This window comes from Apis florea, unplaced genomic scaffold, assembly GCF_048593485.1.
Source record: "Apis florea isolate Af1SG1 unplaced genomic scaffold, ASM4859348v1 contig_2495_pilon, whole genome shotgun sequence".
NCBI classification, from domain to species: domain Eukaryota; kingdom Metazoa; phylum Arthropoda; class Insecta; order Hymenoptera; family Apidae; genus Apis; species Apis florea.
This window is the reverse complement of record NW_028256595.1, coordinates 3,729,023-3,754,431: the sequence shown is the minus strand read 5'-3', so window position 1 is coordinate 3,754,431 and position 25,409 is coordinate 3,729,023. Positions and strand designations below refer to the sequence as shown.

Below are 25,409 nucleotides of genomic sequence, written 5' to 3'. Positions count from 1 at the left end.
ACTTTTTACGACACACGACTATCGTTCGATTGTATTTTCCTCGCATTTGTTTTCTCGTTGTAAAGGCGCGCCATGCATACATCCATATCGTTCATATATAAACCGATTACATCACTACATACTGTATTCCGAATTAAATTTCAATTCACTACTTTGTAATCGAGATGAATATATATATATATATTTTTTTTTCTTTTTACAAACGTTTCAATTACTCGAATAAACACGCTTTTATTAACGATATCAACGAAGATAGATTCGAATTCATTCCTCTTCTACATTTCGCTTACTTTTTTTCGCAAACTTTCGCTTCTTTCATCATTTCTCATTTCGATTCGCAACATCGCAACACAACACGCCTTTAAATCGAATAACACCGGACATTTTCTTTATATCGTTATGCATGTGTGGGATTTTTTTTTCAACGCTTTACCGGATTTTTACCGGATATCATTCGCATGTTCCGTTTATTATTACACCGCTTCCGTAACGTCGTTCGTACACGTTCCCAGTTCCACGTTGTTTCCCCTCTCCGATCACACGTAATATCGTCCTTCTATCGGTATATCAATTTGTCCTCGTCTCGAGGGTTGTTCGAAGTTTCGTTTCTGGTAGCGTTGTCGAATGACGTCCAAAGCTGTATATTTCGTAGCACACAACGATTCTTTCTATATTCGCTTCGCACCTACACAAAGAACGAGTAGCATACACACACACACACACACACACACAAGAACAGCATGAAGAGCAGCGATGAATTTTGAAAATTTGAGTAGGCAAAAAAAAAAAAAAAGGGAATGTACACGCGCGCAACAACACGTACACACACACACACACACACACAGAAAAACACTGGATCCATGCAAAATGGAACGACTTTTTATGTTGCGATGTTGAGAGGATGTGTACGCCGCACACCTTGTTACACACGTTGTTACAAGTTGTTAATAAACGCGCAGTTTCCGGCGACGCTTTGTGGCGCTTCGCTTCTAAGGGAGACTCGATTGCAGGTGAAGAAAGCGACGGAACGCCGGGAACACCTAGCTCGGTTTATCTGCGGGTGAACAGGAGGCGCACCGATCTGATGCCAACGATACCGTCGCCACGTGACGGACCGCCAACATCCGGGCGTAGCTCGAGCGCCAAGGCCTTCACACGTTCGCCAGGTAGGACTTACTCCATGTCCAGGCTGGACCAACTTGCGCAGCCTAGGAAACGTCCGACAGAACTTAGCACATTGACGGAACAGCAAAGCCAGCCTCTGAGCGCTTCTAGCATGAGTCGCAGCATGTCACATTTAGCTGCGTCCGGGGGCAAGAGCCTCAAACGCTCAGATAACTCTCGTAGCATGGGTACATTGCCAGGCGCGGTTCCGATCCCGAGACCAACGAGGGCCGAGAGACTCCGTCGCAAAGCCCGCGAGCATCAGAATCAACAGCAACAAGGTAAGATCGTTCTTGTGCACTCAACTCGATGATTCTCTCTCTTTCTCTTTCTCTCTCTCTCTCTCTCTCTCTCTTTCTATCCTTTTTTTAACCAGATCCCTTTATCGATATTATCGGCGATCATCGAGATCGACGAAGTAAAGATCATCGAAATCGATGCTTTTGCGTTCGATACGATGTTATTGTGACAAGTATCGTCCCGAGTATCGTGGACGACAGTGACGGACAGATTCGGTTTGTTTCGCGCTAACTTCGACTCTCTCTCCTCCCCCGATAATTTCACGATTCAGACGTGTATGTATTTTAGAATCTCGAACGAGGATCTAATCGGATTAGAATCGGGCTGTGCTCGGGACCGTTTGTCGATGTTCCGTATAATTTGAGTTGGGTGCACATGTGCATGCGTACGAATGCAGTGAGGAGCTATTGTGAATCAATAAGACGGAAAATCCTTGTACACTTCGGATACTTTTCGTGCGATTTCGCGAGAAAAGATCTCACGCTTAAATGCTAAGACTAACCGAACGTTCTTCAAAGCGTCTCACGCTTCAAATATTTTTTTTCTATAACCAACGTTTGCGTTCTTTTTTTTTTTTTTTAACAACGATATACACACGAATGCATGAAATTCTTTTTTTTTTCTTGTGTGTGTATATTAATTTACTTTACGAAACGAATTGATTAACAAAACGCTCCTGCTAAGAAAACAAACTGAGATCTCAACGGCTTTTCGGTACCCAGGGGTGAAGGTACGCTCTAACGTTCTCTGGTAAGCCACACAAAATTTTTTTTCATATGTATATATCTATTTTTATATATATATATATATATTATCACGTATATATATACACACGTTTTTTACGCACAATAATAGACTGTGTACAGACGAACCGCAATCGTATTTAGTGTGCAATACATTTATCGCTCCACTTTCGTTCTTCGATTCTTTTCTTTCTTGCTGCGTTACCCGAGGTATCATATAATATCTTTCGTTCACGTTACGTCTTGTTTCTTTAAATTATTTATATTATTTCTGCCTCTTTTTTTTTTTTTTCTCTCAATTCTTATAATACTCTCCGATGTACATACATCTCACACATACGACACGATCCAATAATAATAATAATTTTTTGGTGGCGGTGCTTGTTTTCTATTTAATTTCGCTACTTGTACCTTTTTTAATATACATACATATATATATATTATCCACACCTTTGCTCGAATGTTATCAACAAAAAAAGATGAAAAAGGAGATACAAAGAAAATACGATTAGTTTGTCGAGACGAGTGTATAACGAGTCTCTATACCACTACCAACGCGTCAGCGTCGCGCTCGATCTGACGCGTGTGTACGTGTGTATGCGTGAGACGATCGAACGACGTGTTGTAAACAGGGACGAGAAAAGGAGAAAGATACACTTGTGAAATGCCGCGGCAACACGAAGGCCCGCCGCATTTCACGGCGATCTCACTTACTCGCTCGAACGTTTTTTTTTTTTTTTTTTTTTTTTTTTTTAACGCGTGACAAACGCAAATCCATAAAACACACGTAAATCAAGAGATGTTCACCTTGGGTGGGTACGCGTAGGCATCCGCAGCGGGGAGGTGACACCGAACAGCCCATCACGACCGCACAGCTCCATGAGTCAGCAAAGCGCCAGCAGTGTGGGCAGCAGTAACGTCAATCTGCGTCCTCGTACAGCTGCCCCGCGTCGACCGCGACCTGCTTCTATTGCCGGTACCGGTGTTTCGGTCACAGAACGACACAGTGAGCATGCCTTTTTTTGAATACTCTTTTTTTTTTGTTATTTAAAAGAAAAAAGAAAAAGAAAAAGAGAAAAAAAAATAAACGGGTAAAGTTGAAGAAGAGTGGCGCTCGAAAGTGCTCGTTTCGCACGGGCGCAACGAGCGTGCGAATCCATTCGACGAGAAGAAATTCTCTTTTAACCGCGCGATACTTGGATACCCGAATACTTTGTTTGCCGACACTTTGTCCGCGTCTCTTTCCTCCGGTTTTTCTATTTTATATTTTATCTCGACTCGTTGATTTTTGCGCCATTTTTGATTTTACTGTTTTTCTTTTTCTTTTTATTAGGTCGCGGGTATAATTTTTCTCCCTCATTGATTTTCCTTGTTTTTTTTTCTTTTTTTTTTTTTTTCATTATTATTATTGACGATCTTCTTCCTCTTATTGTTATTGACTCGAGATTGCACATTTAAATACCTCGCGTGTACGTGATATTAGAAGAATCGATGGAAGGCGGTTAACGTGAAATAAATTGGTACGATGATCTACAGATCTAGTGAGCGAGACGAAGTCGCCGAAAGATTCGAAGCCGCCACTGCCAAAGGTCCATAGCACTCCAAAGAAAACGTCTACACCGAAATCGGCGGAGATGAAGAAGCCGAGCGAGAAGCTGGTGAAGAACGCGAAGGCTTCGCCCCGGATAACCCCGAAAGTGACACCGTTGCAGAGTCCTGGCGCCGAGAACGCTCCATTGATCCGCGGTAGTACCGGGGAGATAATAAAAAGCGAGGGGAAGGAGGATAAATTGGAGGATAAGCACGAGGAGAAGAAAGACCAGGGCAGCGAGAAAACACAAGTAATTAATTTTCTCGTTCATTAACGAGATGAAATAAGCGTGGCTCCGACGCGCACCCCGACCGATGATCGATCGCCCGATTTATATTCTCGTTTCGTTTAATTAATTGCAGCAGGAGATAAGCGCCGCGGAACAGGGTAACGACGAGGTGAAGAAGCCGGCCGTTATAGAACAATCCAATATCGTGTCCAAGCAGGCGAAGGACGAGACTAATTTGAATCAGGAGAATCAATCGGCTGTGCGATCTCAAGAAACGGCCAAAGCTGCCAAGAAGGAAGCCGAGGCCAAGTCTGAGAGCAACGTGGAGGAACAGGTCGATATGTCTGGTAAGTTTGTTCTGGACCCTTTTGAATATTGGAATATTGAAATTCAGAGGATCGAGGAATAAATTTTTTTTCTTCCTTCCTTCCTTCCTTCCTTTTTTTCTCGAAATTTCTTTTTTCCAGCATCGATGATAGCAAAGATCCGGATCACTACGGAAGAGGAAGCCAAGGCAGCTATAGCTGAACGTAGAAGATTAGCTAGAGAACAGGCTGAACGGGAAGCCGAACTTGAACGCCAACGACAGGTGAGGTTTTAAATAGGTCCTTCGTATGAAAGATCGCATTGTTCGATGGACGATGAGAGAAGGAAGGACTTGACAAAGAGACTTTTGTTATCCTTTTACAGGAGGAAGAAGCCCGTTTAGAGGCCGAGAGATTGCGCGCCGAAGAAGAGGAACAGCGACGTTTGGAGGAGGAAACGCTTCGTTTGGCTAACGAAGCTCGAGAAGCTGAGGAACAGAGACTGAGACTGGCGATAGAGGAAGCGAAACGTCGCGAGGAAGAGGATAGGAGGAGAAGGGAAGAGGAGGCTCGTCAGAAACAGGAAAAAGAAGAGGCTGAGCGGAAAGCGAGGGAAGAAGCGGAAAGGTCAGACGATTTATTTGAAATGACACGGTTTTTTTATTATCCGCAAAGTGTGTTCATCGATTGAATAACGATCCGATGTTACAGACAACGGATCGAAATGGCAGAGCGTGTTAAGAGAGAGGAGGAAGAGAGACTCGCTAGACGTAAACGCGTCGAAGCAATTATGCTTAGAACTCGTGGCAAAAATCAGAGTAACACGCCTACGAAGGTGAGATCTTTTTTGTAAAATTCTCTGTTGATTACATTTTTTTATCGATGAATAAGGGATGTTTATTATGTATGTGTAATTTGTAGGGTGAAGGTGGTGATGGCGATAAGTTGAAAGAAGACAGTCCTAACGATGAAAATAAAACAGCACCAGTTAATAAAAGCGAGGATGTTATGACAGCCAGTCTGATATCCGAGGCGACTCAACAATTCATTAGCGGAGAGCAGCGTGCTCATCACACGGAAAACAATACTACTACGGACATTGTGCATAACGGCACGCATAGTAATGGCATTAATGAAAATAAAATTGTATTGGATAATAATCAGGGTAATGTGGAAGGAGAACTGAATGGTCATCATACAAATCATGGAAACGGTATCAACAGTCAATCAATTACACTGGATAATGCCACTGTGTAAGTATAACAACTTACTCAAAGTTACAGATTCGTAACGAGCATTTATATTAGCGTAAGAGTTATTATACTGACATTTACCAACCATCATTAAAAAGAAAGAAAGAAAGAAAGAAAAAATCCAAGATATAACTGGATTTCTCATCGATAATAAGAACTGAAAGATAACATCGAAGAGCATCTCAAAGAATTGTAAGTTCATTTGGTTTTTAGATCATTCGACAATAATAATATTATGAATGCCCGTACAAGGCTTATATCAGATTAGCGAACATTGCTAAAAACTCCTTACACAGTGTACACCCACGCATTAGAAATTTTCATAACATTTTATGAGAATATATTTATTTCATTTTTTTTAGTTTTTTTCTTTCGTCGCATAGAATAAGAATATTTTTTTGAAAAAAAAAAAAAAAAACGATCTTTTTAATCCGAAAATAAATAAATAGCGAATTTTAGAATATCATTTCTACGAAATGCATATTTTATCCAGAATTTTGTGCGAATATGATATACAAATATATATATATATATTTAACTAAACTTAATTGTAGTTTCGTTTAGAAAGCAAAATTATGGCTAATATAATTAATATAATATAAATAATTGCACAATACTAGCCATTATATATAAAAAATAAATTGACTGATTTTTAGTGCCGTTCATAAATATATATGAACGTATTCGTCGTATAAAATATAATTAAAAAAAAGATAAAAAAAAAGGTTAAAATGTGTTGAAATCATAAAAAAAGGAAAGAAAAAAAAAATCAAAATATAAATATAAATCGGAGTACGAATCATATGTAACAACTACAAGTATCATGAACGTACATGCTAACATAGAATTATACGTGAAAAGTGCATTCGTAATCATTAATACTAAATGTATTCTTAAATTTTGATTTAACATGAATATAGAACAGTTCATATAATGAATGATTCAGGGTACCGCTCTAGTCATTTGTACAATATAAAGAAAGTTGTTTATAGATTCACAAAGAATTAATAGACACGCACATGCATACAATGTGAACTATAAATAACAATTTTTAAAATTTATTTAATTAGTTAGTCTATTTTCGATTAATAATCGCATAATAATAATATTACTTTTATCTATGTAACTCTATATCATTGTTGCTACAGATTTAATATCATTATTTTTTATCGTAACCTTTCGTTTTTTCAACGCTAAAATGTAAAACATTGAATAAAATGGCTAGAGTGTGAACATTGTTTTCTAAACGAATATATATATATATATATACATACACATATAATAGAAATAAAAAATGTGCCACATTAAATACATACATATTAAGCATAACATATGATTTTTTGACCATAAAACAAAAAAAAAAAACTAATAAATGCATTGTTTGATTGTTCTAGAAAAGAACAATTAAGAAATATATGTTGAAAAATCATAATCCTGCAGTACGATTATACTGAATCATAAAGGCACATGGTATGTTGAGAATTAATATAAATTAATATGAGAATCGTTAATATGTATATAATGAATTTTGTTGTTTGAGATGTTTTTTGTGATACCCGTATGATAACGGAAAAATTAAGTTTGAGAATATATCTACGCTATATGTACACTATACATAGTTATTTAAATAACAAAAATTTATTGCGCTTTATCCATGAGTCACATCGGAAAGAACTGCTTATAAAATTCCATTTAGCTCGGTAAAAATTGCTTTATAATAAACTATCATTATAATGCAAACGATTTTACATACTATATTGTACATTGCAAAAGTAGTCAGAGCAATGGTTGACAAATATAAAAAAATATTTATGGCAATTATATATTGCTAATGAAAATTCATCTAATCGCACGACTATATTAATATAACTAACAAATTATATATAATATTATATTATCGGTAACTCGAGAGGTATGAGGAATGTATATTGTGTATTATCCATTATACTTATATATATATATATATATATATATATATATATATATATATATATATATTTATAATTTATATTTAATCGTGTGCTAGTTTAAAAATATACTATTTTTAGGTAGACATCTAAAGGAATAATGAAAAATTTAACTTATATTGTACGCCGATTCTTTTTAATAATATGTTAATGGCATAAAAAAAAATGTAATGTTATACAAAGCATGGAAATGTTAAGCAACTAACAGAGCTATAGCGTTAAATATCAATTAATCAATAATAAATTCAGTGTACATAATGTAAAGAAGGATAAATAGCATAAATTTAATGACTCATCTAAAAAATTTTGTCTATAATTTTATCACAAAAGTTCATCAAAGATACACTGTTTCTATATATTATTATGTTTTCATATATTTTTATATTTATAGAGTGTAATCTTTGGTGAGCTATTACTTTATCTTTCCTCCATTACTAGTTACCACTCAAGCTCAACGTGTATGCCTTAAGTACAATGTTCGTATTAACATTTCTTCTTATCGATTTTATTACCACCATTGCATGTTGTGAATTAATTGTATCAATATGGTGTGGCTTCTACTTTTCTTTGCTCTACTTTGTACATGTTCTTTATGTTTGCGTTGTATATCATCCAGCAGTACGTGTCAACTTACTGTCTACTTTTGCTATGTACTATCAACCTCCACACATCTTAAAGTTATTCTTTTGTTGTAAAAAAAAAAAAAAAAAAAAAAATACATATATATACATATATATATTTCACACAATCCATTCCACAATTCCTATAGGAAGTTAACTATACCGGGCATGAATGTTTTTCATCTTATTCTATCTATGAATGAGAGAAAATGAGAAACTACTAATGGTTCAAAAATCATTATCGATAAAACCTGCTGTATGGTAATCATCTATCTATATTACTTAATCTATAATTTTATCGAAAAGAGAAATTCTTTTCTATGTTAATTGTGTTTCTTATACAATTTACGTTATGCCATAAAATTTTTTTGTGAGTTCTCAAATATATAGAAATGCTTTTTTTTTTTTTATAACTGCTTTACAGTATTAAAGTAGCTGCCTTACAAAATATTAGTGAGATATAATAGTGCTGATGCAAGATTAAATATTATCGCAAATTAAGTCGATTGTAAGTTTTCAGGATCAATGTTTGCTTTCAATTTTTTTTTTTTTAATTATAATTTGACACGAGACGAATAATTTGAAAAGATTCAGTACATAGTCTGTTAATTCTTTATTTCTCCTTCATTGTTCGTTAAAATCTTTTAGACATATTAGATACTTAAAAAAAATATTATACATATATACATATATATATATGACTTTTAAATTAAGATATAAAAATAGTTACTAACAAATAATTGTACGAGTTAATGCAGATATTAATATTAGCAAAATAGTTTCTCTATACGAGTCGTCTATGATTGGCTTGATCAATTTAGTGATTATAATTTTTATCTTAGAAATTATACGATAATACGCTGATGCGGTAGTACCTAGTATTAATCGCCTATTATTTAGTATTTGTATGTTTCCTTTCGCTGATTTTATAGCAAACAAAACAACGTGACCAACAACCTGTTAGACCTAACGGAATTCGACTCTCTCAGTAATAGCAGTAGTGGTCCAATACTCCAACTGACATCCAATTTGGCCAATGAAGACACCCTCAACTCGAACCTAAATCCAGCAGCTATACCTTTCACTCCAATGGCAAACACGTATATGCCTACCGCTGCTAATGCCAATGTAAATCCGTTCCAGGATTCTTTTATGAACAACAAACCACAAGATAATAGTCAAGTACCAGGTACGTTTGCGTATTACTATCGCGATACTGACCTCTGATGTATTACGATATGAATGTAACACTGTTCTTGATCTACAGATCTTTTATCATAATGCGCGTATTAATCATTCTGGTGAAAGGAAGAAGAGAGCGATTGGATTGAAAAAAAGAATAAAAAAGAAAGAATTAAAAAAAAAGAAAAAAAATGAAATACCTATGCTTTGCAGCGAGCAACGGGTATATAATATTCGAAACGATGTCATTTATGAAATAATGTAAATAAGCGCTATCGATGTGTAGAAATGGAGACCTAAGTAGAGAAAAAACGGGGGGCACTACGTCAAAGAGAAAAAGAAAAAGGAAAAAAAAAAAAAAAAAAGACTACTTTGTCCTTAAACGTCACGAGAAATGTAAAATAATATATAATGTTAATTATTAATATTATGTAACAGCAAATAGGCAACTCAGTCCGTTATCGTATGCTATTAGGTATAAATCTTTTTAGAGGAACCTTTAAAGGGAATAAGGCCTGTTTATAAAATTATTGATTTGAAATACGCGTATATATTTTATTGTATTAAAAAAAATTTCATTAAATTAATTTCACGCGTAATTACAATTCGCCCATAACGTGTCGCGTTTAGAAAAGTTTTTATCGAGAATTGTAATGGAACGAGATTTTATCGAATTTTGACGACGCGAACAATCGGTACAATGAAATCTTTATACGTAAACGAACGTGTAAAACGGCTTGACAAACATAGATAGCACAAGATATGATGAATTGGTTGAAATATTTTACTGAAACTTATATCTGCCAAAATGACGTAGGAGGTAAGCTCCAATGATTGTCCTTATATAAGAGATAGTATAATATTACCTATAGAATTTGAGTATAGAAAACGAATATATATATTATATACATATAGTCATATCTAGTAAGATCTTCTGCAGATATGATGTAAAGGAAAAAAAAAAAAAAAAAAAAAAAAAAAGAACACATTTCTTCCATACTACATTTTGGGGCGTGCGCTCACTAGTCAAGCAATTTTACTGTTTTTATCATATTCTCCTTTTTTTCTTTATTATTATTATTTTATTATTATTTTTTTTGTTTTTTTTTTTTTTTTTTTTTTTTATATATATTAGAAAACTCACCTAATATTGGTACTTTAGGTATCCACTAGATTTCATTACTGTTACGTTTTCGCGAATCTAACATAAATTTTCTAGCTGTGATGATGATAATGATGATGATGATGATGATGATGATGATGATGATGAATGCGACGACGACGATGACGAAGACGACGATTGCATTGTGAAATAGCCACACACACACACACACATACGTTTATAAAATAAGAAATCGATAGTATCGTTACTTTGTTTATAAATGATGTTTTGCTAGTTACGATAGAAAATGAAACACAAATCTACGGTAAAAATGTTTCAATAGAGGATAATACATTAGCATAATTATGATAGAAATTTTTTAGCAAGGAGCTCGAACATTCGTCGAATATTTCGTGAAAATTGTGCGAACAAAATTCCAAGCTCATGTTGCGTTATCCATTATCGTAGTGGCTATTCATTCTAGTGGTATCATACTCTAGTATACAGATAGAAGATGATAATTTTAAAGCCTGATGTTATTGAACAAACATTGTAATTGGTGTCTATGACATGAGTTTATTTGTTACTATTGTGGCATACTATTATGAAATCAATTAGCATGCTTTGTGTTTAACACTTGCAAAAATTGCAAGTGCATAATATTGTCCCATATACAAGGTTGTTTATACGAAGGATAATAATAATAATAATAAAGTATAAATTCGAATAACTTGGTTTTCAAGTAGCAGAGATGAAAGAAATATAAAAAAAGAAAAAAAGTCATCGACATGAAAAAGGATATCACGATTTTATGCGAATAATCCATGTACCGTTTGTTTTCTCTTTCTTTACTTCTTTTTTTTTTTTTTTTTTTTTTTTTTTTAAACCTTTTCATGTTTGTGCTACGTACAATATTAAGAGTTCTCTTATGAATTCTTTCCGCATACGTTCTATTGCGATCGATTTAAAAGAAATTTCACGCTGCATGCTTGTTACCGGTTTTTTTTCTCCCTCCTCCCCCCTCAAAATTGTTTAATTTAAGAACGTCGAGCACATATATACATATATATACACACACACACATACACACATGTATATACATGTATATGCGTGTGCGTATGTGTGTAATGCCGCAGTGTTTTGTATCCCAAAATGATTTCTCTTACGCAAAACCTAAGAAGTAATATTTTAACGATAACGAAAAAAAAAAAAAAAAAAAAATATATATGTATTTTTATCGAGAAATTTTAGCACATTGCTGTACAGAAGCATTACAATCCTAAGACACTTTAATCGCCTAAGCTTCTTAAGCGCGTAGTTAACGACATCGATACGAGGATTCAAATCAGTTTTACGTATCATAACTCGATAATCCACGCGGATTATTTTTAACCATAAAACTGTGTCGTTGCTTTCCGAGACAGAATTTGACGCAATGACTTATATTATCGAGTTTATTTATTCAAACTATTCTATTCGGTCTAACTAAAACTATTCTATAAGGACACGTAATAATAATAACTATAATTAATAATAACAATAATAATAATCCCAATACATACGAACAAAATGTTTCTAAACATACAAATACTGAGAATGCTAAATATCATCAGTCATGTCTAAAAATACTTCGTATTGTATAAATGCTTGTATGTAATAAATACTTAATATTGAAAATAAAGGAAATATTATTTAATAAACCTCCTTTGAACATGTTTCCATTGTTTCTCTGCAGCTTTTATATTCGTTGCTCACGCATACGTATAAAATTGTGAAATGCGATTGTTCTACATGTTCGTACATGTTCGCTCGTTCCATCCCTTTAAAAATCGTTACTCGAGTTCAAGTCCGCGTTAGAAGGATATGTTGAAAGTTGCACAAGTGTCTCGTATATATTTTTCTGTTCATCGTTGCCGTGGAAACACGTGCAACATATATTTTCATTTTAAAGCGTAAGAACTAACATATCCGCAACGTAACGCGTGTTGAAAGCAACAGGGTATGAAATATGGAGCACCTGCGAGCATACTTGGTGGATGAGGCTCGTCTCTGGGGTGTCACAATCGTAAAAAGTAATGCCCCCGTCTGTGAACATTTTCTTCGTGATTATCTGACTGACTGGCTACTATATTTGACGAACGCTCGTTTTCGCGCGAACGAATCGAATCCATAGAAACGTATTTCATCAAAAACTTCCTAACCTCAATCCCACCCTACCTTCCTTCTTATTATTATTATTCACGTCTATCCCTTTCGAATTTTTTTCGCCCCTCGGTCTCCTTTATTTTCTACTTATTTTCCAACATCGAAATACGAAATATATTTCCACGGCGAAGCGCGATTCAATTTTAATAAAACTCTTTCGTACTTTTTATTCTGCCACGCGAACAACAATTTCGATATCAAATTAGAGAAAAATTTACGTTCCAATTAAAATTATGACTCATCGCCGCGAGTCATGGTCCTACTTAAGGGATCCCATCAAGTTCGTACGTAATTTTATACCGCTTCCCGTAAGTAAGGGGGCAAGTAAGGGTCGGTATACACACACGCACACCTTTTTTTCCTTCCCTCTTGTCCGTGTTACGATATCTTTTAAGACGGGGTCTACTCGAGAAGAATGAAATCGTTCGTGAGCCCGGTAATCCAGTGTTGCGCCTGGTGTAAATTAATTAATGAAACAAGGTAATACCGCGAGTGCTCTCCCCGTCGCGTTATTACGGCCGAAAAGGCGAAAAGGATCGCCGGTGGAAAATGAGGATTTCAGATACGCGCGCATTTCCAGCGGGTGCATAATTCCGGAAAATTAAACCGCAGCGCGAGATTACACGCGGGAAACTTTCCGCCTTCTCCTTCCCCGCGCTAATTTTTGGCCGACAACTTGATTCTCCTGCCCTTCCCCTTCGCCTTAACGCGACAAACGTTTAACGAAACTCGATTCTTTACGAGCCCATGCTTTTTCGCCGTGCACGTTTTTTTTTTTCTTTCTCTCGAGCGTTTCACGAAGTTTAATCGCCAGCCCCCGGATTCTAAATTCAACCGGTCCCCGATCTATCCTCATTAAAACGGGGAAATTTAGAAATATTATTCGCGTCGCGATGTTATCCGGCCGATTAAAGGAGAGCCGCGGAGCGTAGTAACTCATCGTTTGGGAAATCCGCGGGTGTAATTCCGTAATGAATTTCCGCCAACTTTCCGCCGACACGGATCGGCGAAACGAGAAAGGACCGAATATCGTAATTTATGAACAACGAGCACACATAACACGGGGATGATCACGATCTATATTCATCTTCGCGAAAAATCAAATTTTTACGCCTTGATAAAAGAATATCCTCCAGGATATACGATCACCGATTGGAATCGTTGTATACTCGCGATGAAAGAACATTTTCGCGCTTTGACCCGTCTAAAACGACAGTTAATACTCTTAATATCCCCTGATTCATTCGTGGAAACCCGTGGATCGTTTCGTTTTCGAGAAGGGCAGAGCGGTATTTTGTTCGATGGAAGGTTTCGCACTGGCGTAATCCAGCAGTTTTGGGCTCGCACATTCACGTGGCAGGAAAGGATGGTGGCGGGGGTGTAATTTGCGGCTTGTAATACCGTGGCCCTCGTTTGTAACCTGTTCGGGATACGCAAGTACGGTTGAGGGGGAGAGAGGGAGGGAGAGCGAAAAGAGAGGTGGGCGCAAGGAGGAAACCGACGTAACCGCATCGCCTCGTCGAGAGGGATGGTTTTCCACGACTGAAACTACCCCACGTTCTCCATTTTCTTCCCTGGAAATACACTCGTCCATCCCTTCGTTTCACAGGTTTTCGACTTGGGATACCCCCCGCATCACCTGACACGCGCGTTTTAATCGCTCTGTACCCGCCGTTCTCCCGGTAAATTTCCATTTACCTCGAAGGACGATCGTTGGAAAGAGGAGGAACGGTGCCACGCGAGAGACATTCCGTTGAGTTCGTGCAATCTCTATGTAAATACATTTATCAAGCCCCGTTGCTCTCTATTTGGGTGAAGATAAAGAATAAATAACGAGGATGGGGGAGAGGGAATTGGGTTGAAAGGTGGAGGGGAAGAGAAAGGCGAAAGATTCAAATGAAATTTCGTATTTCGTTTTTACGGATACGCTCGATTTAGCGGATGGTTGAATAGTGGTGAACCAACCCACGCGGAGGATGAAAAGGATGCAGCCTGTGAGGGGATGCATTCATTTTGCACGGGTCATAAGACCTTCTTGCGATGTTAGAGAGAGGGTCCGAGACTCTTGTGCCGAGGTTACTGCACTTCAGGGACGAGTTATCCTCCTCATCGACCACCAGGAATTCTCGCAGAACAAATTTCCCGACAAATTTTCCTGGAAACGTACAATTTCCGAAGGGTTTTCGCCGGTGAAAGCGGCCGTTGTCGCGATTTATGCCTGGAACGCGATTATAAATTTTACCGGGCGCAAAAATCGGTTTCTCGGGGTGGGCTCTCGTGTATATAATTTCATCGATTTCACGTTTTTACCGCGATACTTGATTTGACGAGTTCTCCCGTTTAATAAATATTCGTTAGACGATGCGAACGTTTTCCCTGAATATCCCATAACCGATACCGAAAGCTGATTTCACGTTTCCCAAGAAAGTGGAACGTGGGCAAATTAATAAAAATCCAATTCTGGATATTTATAACGTTGCGAAAATAGCAAAAGCGTTTCGCGGACAAATTAATTTTTCCACACAGAGGTGCACGATAAGATAAATAATGAGGTTGAAAAAGCGACGAGAGATGAGAAGGATCGCGGAAAACGAAGCTGTAAAAAAGCAAAGCTGCATCAAAGAACTTTTTCCTATTACGTGTGGATTCATTCGTTTAATTATCTTTCCGGGCGGCATCGCGGTTGGCAAAACATTAATTGTTCGGTTGATTGAAATGTCTAACGAACCCCTTCGAACTTCTCGCTTTATGAACGCGTCTAAACTTTTTAATGGATCCGCATTCCATTTTTTCCCCTCTCTCCTTTCTCTCTCTCTCTCTCTCTCTCTCTCTCTCTCTCTCTCTCTCCGTTTTCATCAAGGTAATAACGAGTTACAATACTATCTCTCCTTCGTCCAGAGACCACTCTCGCCACCCTCTTTTAAACGCGGACCCGTCTATCGTCCACCGTCTATCGATCGCCGGTTAAATCGGCGACAAAACAAGCGAACGTGCCGATTCAATTTGCTGCCGGGGAAATATTTTAATCCTTGAACCGCCCGGATAAATTAATTCACCGCCACCTCTGGGGGTCACGAATCACGCTCCATTTCGAGCATTCTCCACCGGTTAGGATCCCTATATACGATTCCATCGATTGTCCCGATTTGACGGATTTCCGGATAATCCGGATAACACGATCGTACCCCGCGCAGAATCGGCGGGAGGAGTGAAGGGGAAGAGGGGAGGCGGGAGGGAACTTAGTTGTATTGGATGGAAGCCAATCCGGGCTACTGGCGATTGACAATTGGGGGTGTGGGAATGATTTCCGACGAGCGAGGAACCGAGAGAAGCGATGGTCGATCGTTGAAGGCGGGCCGCCCGCACCGAAACGAAAGAGAACAATGACGCGGAACAGAAGGAGCGCGGATATTAAAGGGGAAAATATGAAAAGGTTTCGGGTGTGCAAACTTCTGCAAACTGGACCGACTTTTTTCCCCTCCCCTGAAAAAGAAAAAACTCCCGATTTTATACCGGCAGATAGAGAGAGAAAGAGAAACTTTTCGAGTAAAACTAGCTTGTAGGTAGTGTGCGCCCTCGGGGATCGGGATCACCGTAAACCGACACCGCGTGTATCGATGAAGAAACGTTGGTCGGTGACTCGAGTGTAATGTAATGGTTATATTTTCGCCCATTTATTTGCAGGATAAACCGGGCCACGAGAACGAGACGAGACGAGACGAGACGAGACGACGGTTATATCGGTTATATATATATTCCGAAGGATATAAAAATACTACTCGACCGAGTACTCGTTCGAGCATTGGTTCGGTGGTGTGTGGCAAGATGCGATTAACGAATGCAAATGTTGGAAATGTAAATGTTGGACCGGATTCAAAGGACGTCCTTTATGCTCCGTGATGCTTTTCGAATAACGGAGAGATAACGCGTTTGCGCCTGAGCCAATCCGGTGTACCACCGGCTGACAATTGGCGGCGTGGCAATGATTTCCGATGAGCAGAGGGTCGAGAGGAGCGAGGGGGGAGGAGAAGGGGAGGTGTAACCGAGGAAATTTGACGGGGGAAGGGAGAGGAGGAAGACACGCGCGGATAAAGGGAAGGGAAAGAGGAAAGGGACGGATATATTCGTTCGGCATTTGCGGTTAGCCGCGCACGGATTGCACCCGATTTCCCTCTTTCTATCCAATAATTTTGCGAACGGCCATTCAACCTTCGTTCGTCTCGCTTCTCGCGTTCTCCAACCCTCTCTCCAGCTTTCCGTTCGGGCGTGATGCTCGGTTCGCAGTCGTTTAGAGGGAGGAGTGAGAAAAATTCTGTGAGAAGAGAGCGTGGAAATTTTTTTTTTTTTCGCGCTCGCGTGTTTGTCGCCGTCGACAACGATACACCATCGACGTGGTTAAAATCGGAGATAAAAGCGTCGTTGATAGTTTGCAAAAGATTTTTTCGTACAATGTGCAGAGCGGGATTAATCAAGCGTGTATTCGCGTGGCTTCGTTCTCCTCCCTCCCGATAAAATTGAAATATATACACGAATCAGGTTACGAATCATTTTGCGTGTTTACGCAGCACGAGTTTCAATTAATCGTGCAACATTTATCCTATCTTTCGTTCGGGGGGGAGGGAGAAGAAATTGCCGTGAATCGTTACCTCGCCTTTCCATTTCGAACGAATTATACATCCGTGCGTTGTGTATAGGATAATGAATTCGAAAATGAATTCTTAAACTCGAAACATGATCGATTGATTAAAACGCGAGTTAAAACGTGCGCGATTCGACAGTTTGAATTTGAGGTCGTTGGAATTTCATGGAAAAATGTCACCATGATAAAATCGTCTCGATGTCAAGATGTTGTTATTGTTGTTTACGATACGAGTGAATTATAAAGGAATTATACGAATCTTGTATATCAGACGGCTCCAATTCGGCGGGGTTTCGAGATAAATCCATTTACGGAACGAAATGGGTCACCCTATGCGCAAAACAAGGAGATTCGTTGGCGTAATTACACGTCTAAATCTTCCTTCCCGGCTAGATGTTGGCAGTCTTTGTAACACAGCGATAAAGCTTATTTCGAATCGTGGGCCGGAAATGAAAAGTGAGCGGAGGGCGAACTCGTCTTTAAATTACATTTTTTGCATTCTCATCGTGGCCGCCGTAGGGGTTTAAAATAGGATTGGCCGGAATGATAAATTCATATCTCGGCTTCCGCCGGTTACTTACACCGCGGGATAAAAGCGGGATTGGCAATTAAGCTCGATGGCGCGATAAAAGATCCTGACTGAACGACCTGACCTGCCGTTCTTACTTACTCTCCCGACTATAATGATAATCTCGCGAGATCGAGGCGGCGAACGAACGGAGAGACGAATCTGCTCGAGAATTCTGCGAGAGAAATAAGTAACGAGACATCGATTGGGGTGGCCGTAAATTTAAACGCGCCGTTCAAATCCACGGCTAGAAATAAATTCAAACAAAATGGCCAGCCCGAAGGTGCGGGATTGGAGAACGAAGGTTCGACGAAACTTTCTCGAAGGGAAAGTTAGTTTCTCGCGATTAGACTTTCACCTCCCCTTCCCATTTCCACCACTACTTTCGTTTCCTCTAGCTCTAAACCGCCTCGAGGATCGAGATAGAGGAGCTCGGTCTGGCCGAATGAAATTTTAATTTTTGATAAGACGCTCCCCTCGCCAAACTCGTCCCTCCATCCTTTCTGCTGTAACAGCACTACTGTTCCACTACTGTCTCCCTTCCCACTGTTTCCTGCCTCCTTCTCTTTCTGTACCGTCGGCATTGGTTTAGAGATGATATTAAATATCACCCAGACGCACAACGATTTAGGCGAAGGAGATATTCTCAGAGAAGACACAACGGGAACAAGTGTTGCGAACGTTTGAGATTGATTGCCGAGGGAGGATTACGCAATTGTGCAGAAAGAGATATGCATCTATGAGAAGGAATAAATGGGTGCCGCGCAAAACTTACTCGCAGAATTAATTACCGAAGAAGCTATGCGTCAAAGATAAAGATGCGAGTTCGATTAAAGGAATAATTCTACGGGCGTCTACAGATTTTTAATGAACGAACTTGTTCGAGGAGATAGAATTTTCGAGATTCGCGCAATATATTTAGTTGCAATAAATAGTTTGTTCCGACAGTTTTTTGATAAATTGAGACACGATGAGCCGTGCAAGACGACTCTATCGATCATCGTTCGCGTTCATTTCAGCGCAACCTCTTGATGAGGCAAACTCGGGTCGACACTTCACGCGTGCACAACGGATAAACGGAATTCCTGATGTCGATCACCCTCGGAGTAAACGACAACAAATCTCGCGCGCCTGCCTAATTTCTCGCATCACCGAATCTCTTAGTTATATCCGCCAGGCCTATCAATGTCGCCGAATTCAACCGAAAATCCCAATCAGTCGTTGATTACAGGTATGATTGAGGTTCGACGAAGGAAGCTTCCATTAGAAAGCTGACACGATAACGAAAGGAGGAGCCGCGCGGAATCCTGTCTGTTAAGAAGCAGGATGGAGCAGGAGACGACAAACGAAGAAGCCAAGTGAGAAGAATAAAGAGAGGGAACAAAGGATTTTCCATAGATTGTGGAGAATAGATATACGTATGGTGGACGTACGAAGGCAAAATACAACGGAGAAGCGAAGTGACGTGGTAGAGGGATGGTAGAAAACGTGGTGGTAGGGGGACACGCGTTACGTCATGTGTGAAATTACAATCACCCACCCCTAATGCGCTTGCCTTGACTCACCCCATTCTGTTCAGGTACAATGATGCGAGCGTGCACGCCCAACATCCGGGTATTAGGACTATTTCTATAAGTACGTGTTATTATTGCACACGTGTAATGAGGCACGTAGGTATATATGCACGTGTCTCGTATACGAGTTACACGGTCACGTTGTTTGGTATTCCGGGTATAGGTCTTTATACGGGAGATAATGAACACAATGTCTGCGGGAAAGTGTACGCCATAGGATGGGAAGCAAGTCCGGTGCATCGGCCCTGAAGAACCTTTGGTAAACTTTGACGTGTAAACTAACTAGGACTCCCTCCCCCCCCCCCCGATCAATGTGCTCGCTTGTACGAACCGGAAAATATAATCGTTTAATGTCCGTGGACGGTTTCGAGCCGGGCAGGTGAACCTAATAAATTGATAGACCGAACGATACAATGGTTGTTAATTCCCTTGTCGAACACAGCGGGACGTTAATTAATTATGCGCAACTTTAATACACTGCTATTTGCTTGTTTATGTAATTATTCATATATTGTTTACAAAGTTCTTAAGCGTCTTACATAATGATGCACAATTCGTTCACGACAAATAATAACGGGCAATCCCGAAGTATCGGGAAATCGAGTTAACGATAATTTAAATCAATTTGTATATCTTTGTTGAGTAGAAAAATTCTTGGAAAAGTTTTCAATCGGTCGATAAATATTGGATCGAGAAAAGTGAATTCGATATCACGCTCGGATTGTAACTAACTGAATGTTTGTAAAGTATATGCGGTCAGCACGGATGAGATTAATAAATATTAGAGGGACAACACGGAGATACTCGAGGGATGCGCGTGATTTAAAGAGGTTCGTGCCATTGAATGTTAATAAATAAACGAACGCCGAAGTAACAGCACATAAAATTACTTGGAAAATTGTACTTTTTTCACGAGTCGACGGGTAATCGTTTCTGCCCGACCTACCGGCTCGGTATAATTAACACGTGTGGAATCCTCGAATGTTTGATGCCAGAAGCAAAGGTAGCCGTACGGTATGGTAGAACATAAAGTAGAATATGGTATTATTTCACATTTTATGGTATATTATGTTTGAAATGTGACGTATTCTATGAAACTTTTTTTTTTTTTTTTTACTTCAACGACGAATGATAAAAGGTAATTTTAAATGACCTACACTGTATACATCAAACGTACGACTTAATCACGATGAACCAAGCGTCGAGTATCTCGAGTTCAACTTTCCACGAAAATATTGCGAGTAATTACAAAAAAAAAAAAAAAAAAAAAAAAGGGAAAAAAGATGGGATCATTTAAATTAAACCGGCATACACGTGTATATGTATTTCTGTGTAATTACTTCATGATATTTTCTCCTGATGATCTAATGAAAATTTCCAATTTAATTCAACGTTTGATGTGAACGCTAGCCTCGTTATTTTTATGGTGTTTGAATTTAACACAATTTAACCTCACCCTCTGAAGATTCACGGTCGGATTTGCTTAGCGAATAACTACGTGATATCTCAAACCATTTCCTGTAGTTCGCACTTATATGAAACGTTGCACGGTGGTTTTATGTAGAAAAAAAAAAAAAAAAAAGGAAAGAAAGAAAATGATGCAAGATATGCGCAAATTGCGAGTACACGTAACCGTTCGTATTGATTTTTGTACGCCTGTCGTAGGAAACGTGTGCCACGACCCTGCAACTCACTTTTGTGGCCCTCCCTTCTGGCAAATACACAATTACACATACTGCTCGTGCCACGCTTCCTGAATCCATTGTCTATTATAATCATTAACGGGATTTCGATTATCCGGCAGAACGCCTTGCCAGAACGAATGCACACGTAAGCTTTTTCATTTTCTGATTGTTAAAGATTTTATCGATTATTCGCTCCCTCGTCAAAGGTTCATTCTGTGCTGATACAGATTATCATTCAACAATAGCGATATCTGATTTTGTTGCATTTAAAGAATTATTCTAAAAATTTTTACAATTTTAACTTTTATTATTCACTATGCTTCTAATATTTTTGTTAATATAATTTAGTTTTTATTATTTTAAATCAGATTATAGAATTATTAATAATCTTGATATAATTTTGAATGATCATCGAATGACATTTTTATCACGATATTTTAACATAACCTTGATTTGCTTTCGAATAACCTTAAACGACATTTAGCTTTGATCACATTTATAAAAGTACAATGAACTGAATCAAACGTTTGATATAAATAAAATATTAAAGTTCAGGTAAAAATAAAATAGGCAATTCAACAGTGAGAACATGATTCCATATAATCGCACGAGATTAAATCGGAGTAATCATATAAATATAAAACATTTGAAATGACTCACCTATTTTGAAGTCTTCGTTTGTTTTCTATCGCGAAGTAAATAACAAACTATTTTTGAGAAAAACTTTATATGACGAGAAAAGTGTTGTATACATATTTTAATAGATGTATTCAATCCTTTAGTAAGAGAAATCGTATCATAGATTTGAATACATCGAACAAAATTTTCACAATACTGAATTTATATTTACTTAACAATATCGAATATACAACATACATTTACATATATTGATCATTGTTTTCGTTAAAGGCACAATTATCACAAAGTTTTATTCACACGTTCACTGTTTTACACAATAATTTAAACATTGATAAATGACATATCGATCTATTCTATAACGTACAATCGCCATTGCGATCAACTAACGCGTCAATTTTTGAGAGACTAAATATATTTTAAACTTTTCAAATATTTCAAACAAAATATGAAATTGAGAAATAAAAACAACTATAAAAATTAAATTGTCTATTTTATCGAATAATTATTCCTCATAAAAGTTGCATTTATTCGAATTAAGTCAATTAACAATACTGCATATGACTAACGAACTTCTTGTTTGAACTTGCATCCAATTGGGAGCTAACTTCAAGGATTGCTTTTCTAAACAAGCGTTAAAAACAATGGTAGTTAATGAATACGTATTCTCACGAGTAAAGTAAAGTGTATAGTGTATATGCATAGATATCAGTGGCCGAAATTTCGGAAAATCGTTCCGATAGTTGTTACGAGGGCAATCGTAGAAATTAGCGAACAATACGGACGAAAACCAACATTCCTGGATGTTGCTTGTTGGTGGGGATTGGAGGGGTGGCCAATAGCGTTTGCGCGGGAGAAAGGTACAAAACGGGGGACATATTCGTAGGGGGATCATAGGAACGCGGTCGTATCGTCGCTCGGCAGCGCCGCGACGCCCTCGAGGCGAACTAGACGTAACACTCTGTGCTCGACACTACTGAGACTTTTCGACGTTTCTAACCTTGTCTTGGCGCTGTGTGCTGTTCCGTTCGTTTATACAGTAATATAGTGTCGTGCGTTGTCTTTCACATTCTTCTTTCATAAGTCAGTTTTTTTAGTTTTGTGATTATAAGTTCGAGGTGAATCATTCAATTTTTGGACAAGAAAAAGAGAGAAAAATCTGGTGACGCGAAACGATTGTACTCGCCTTAGGAACAAAATACTCTAAATTTACACGGTAAGCGTCCTTTTTTTTCTTAAATACTAACTTTTCCAAGGTCAATTGCATCTTTCGCAATGGTTTTAAATTACTGTCAATTATCCGCGTCTCCAAACATTTAAACGGAATTCTCTTTGAATCAACTCGTTCTATAGGTCCATTCGCATGCTGCCTATTTCGCGCGAAATTTTTGAAGAAAAAAATTGTATATCTCGCAATATTATAAATTATATATCGATAAATACTTGTGTTATATAATCGGTATTTTTGGTGAAAACGATAGTTTGCTCGTTATTAGATTGTTAGGTCAACGAGGACATCAACGTCGCGCGAATTCGCGTTTAAATTCTATTCGAATGACGCAGTTGGCAATGTTGTATATTTTAACATTTCGCTCGTAATATTTATGAATAACAAAACGTTGAAGTATTATATAAACAAGATACGAATTTAACATGCCCTAAGGTAATTTACTATTTTTATATTACGTACACGTTACAAAGGTAAGAAATTAGTTGCACTTTAGATGAGCAAATTATTTTTCTATAGAGGGCAATAGTGTAATTTTCTGTGCATGGCCTTGACACAGTTGATTTGCCCGAATAGTCGATAAAATAAACTGTCTACAGTTTTAAGGACATATTGAAAATATTTCGCGTCGAAAATTTCCCGAATAGTTACAAAATTTTATATATTTTTATTTATAATTTATCAATATTTACAAATACTTGTACAAGTATTTATTTTTACGATTAAATTTTACACGAAACGAGGATTCCACAAAGTGACGATCAAACGACGATCGATCCTCTTGAATAATATTTAAAGACATAGCTAAAGGCCAACTTGGCTGTTAAATTCCCTGACACGCTTTTCTCCTTGAAATTCTATTATATATTATAGATTTTACGGTTCATGAAACAATATCTTCCTGACTTTATGTTTATTATTTCTCATTTATATTCTTCGATCGTATTATTCTTGATATTTAAAGATTTACCATCAAACATCTATCTCCAAACGCGAGACTAAATAAATCGTTTAGAAAATAACTTTAATGACGATGCCGACAAAGAGGGAGAAGCGACAGAGGGAATATAACCACAATTTTGTATCCCACCAATAGACCTCTCTTTCTTTTCATTCTCTCGTTTCCATTCTTTCGAAGCATCGAACGTGTCCCTTGCACAAACGACAAAACCGCGCTCGCCCTCTCCGTGCATTATTTTTTCCTTCCTCCCTTCCTTCTTATTTTTTTTCTTTCTTCTTTATTTTTTCTTCTTTCTCGTGACACCAGGGGTGGAGAAACTAGCCACGGATGTTTCTTTCTTCTCTCGCTCGTCTCCATCATCTCCTCCTCGTTCTCGTTCTCATTCTAGTTCTCGTCCTTCGCCTCTCGCTTCCCATCTTCTTTCCTCTAGCCTTTTCCTTTGTCTCCCTGGAAACCTTGCGGTAGTTATGCGACGTTCAGCCCAGCCGCTTGGCTGGTGGGGTTGGAAAAAGGGGAAGGAGGTGACTCGAGGTTGCGTGGGTGGGGGGGCATCGGGGTTGAAGGAGGAGAGGATACGGTCCTGAACGTGACTTGGATGCAATATTTAAAAGCGGCACAACGTCAATACTCCACTCTCTCTCTCTCTTCTCTCTCTCCTCTTTCTCCTTCTCTCCTACTGTTTCCCTTCTTTTTCGGCGACATCTTTGCGATCCCCCTTTACGATCGGTTACAACAAGACGATCCTGAATCGGGTCTGATCTTAACCCGACATCCTCCCCTTACCACTAAGGGGACCGTTGTTCGGTCTGAAGGGAGCTGGTCTAATGTTTCCTGAAATTCGTTACTTCGTCCCTCTACGGTACACCACTGACCGATAGCCGTTTCCCCAACCAAATTCCTCCGTTTAACTTTCGCATTCCTCGAAAATCTTATCCCCTTTGCATCGGTAACAGGAAATTAGCCAAGGGTGCGTGAAGAATTCTCGTATATTTCGCGATAAGGAATATGAAATATAAGAATGAGCGCAATTTATCGGCCGGTAATTCATTCGGGACGACGGTTAAATTTTAGATCGAGAGTTATTGCCGTACTCGTCTTTCCTAATATCGCTAAAATATTCCGCTTCGGGAATATTTTATCAATTTTTGACTGCTGCTCGGTAATTTATTTCTAATGTCTTCCTCTGTGGCGGTCGGGGATACGGAATACGGGGTGGCGAAACGGAGAAAGGAGGAAAAAAAAAAGAAAAGAAAAAAAGGAACGAGCGGCGTGATATAAAAGGGCGAGAAAATGCAGGAAGTTATGACAATTATGAGAAGGGGAGGAAGAAACGTCTAGGTGTGCGACGGCTCGTGAAATGAAATCGGGGACGAGAGACGATCGTTTATAAGTTCGACAGATGGAATTTCTCTTTTCATCCGTTCCTTTTCTCCTTATATTTTTTTCCCCCCGCGTCG

At 38.3% G+C, this 25,409-nt stretch overlaps 2 protein-coding genes across 47 annotated transcripts in view; both read left to right on the top strand.

The window, feature by feature from the left end:
• The window catches only part of LOC100865513 (uncharacterized), a 141,501-nt gene extending 131,163 nt beyond the window's left edge, over nucleotides 1–10,338 (top strand). For 30 of the 46 annotated variants that reach the window (XM_086906526.1, XM_086906532.1, XM_086906518.1 and 27 more), the window contains 10 exons: nucleotides 1,011–1,445; nucleotides 3,034–3,213; nucleotides 3,744–4,048; nucleotides 4,161–4,374; nucleotides 4,495–4,616; nucleotides 4,718–4,959; nucleotides 5,044–5,167; nucleotides 5,254–5,585; nucleotides 9,105–9,361; nucleotides 9,440–10,338. In XM_086906526.1, coding sequence (XP_086762652.1) covers nucleotides 1,011–1,445; nucleotides 3,034–3,213; nucleotides 3,744–4,048; nucleotides 4,161–4,374; nucleotides 4,495–4,616; nucleotides 4,718–4,959; nucleotides 5,044–5,167; nucleotides 5,254–5,585; nucleotides 9,105–9,361; nucleotides 9,440–9,453 — 2,225 coding nt within the window. In that variant the 3' untranslated portion in view covers nucleotides 9,454–10,338. The remainder of the gene's footprint in view (nucleotides 1–1,010; nucleotides 1,446–3,033; nucleotides 3,214–3,743; nucleotides 4,049–4,160; nucleotides 4,375–4,494; nucleotides 4,617–4,717; nucleotides 4,960–5,043; nucleotides 5,168–5,253; nucleotides 5,586–9,104; nucleotides 9,362–9,439) is intronic. The other 16 variants (XM_086906534.1, XM_086906537.1, XM_086906538.1 and 13 more) reach the window with 3 other exon arrangements.
• A 12,368-nt stretch (nucleotides 10,339–22,706) lies between these two features.
• Nucleotides 22,707–25,409, top strand: part of LOC100872195 (protein Fe65 homolog) — a 112,183-nt gene continuing 109,480 nt past the window's right edge. Inside the window, exon 1 of the mRNA XM_086906487.1 lies at nucleotides 22,707–22,979. The gene's annotated coding sequence lies outside the window, so the exon portion shown is untranslated. The remainder of the gene's footprint in view (nucleotides 22,980–25,409) is intronic.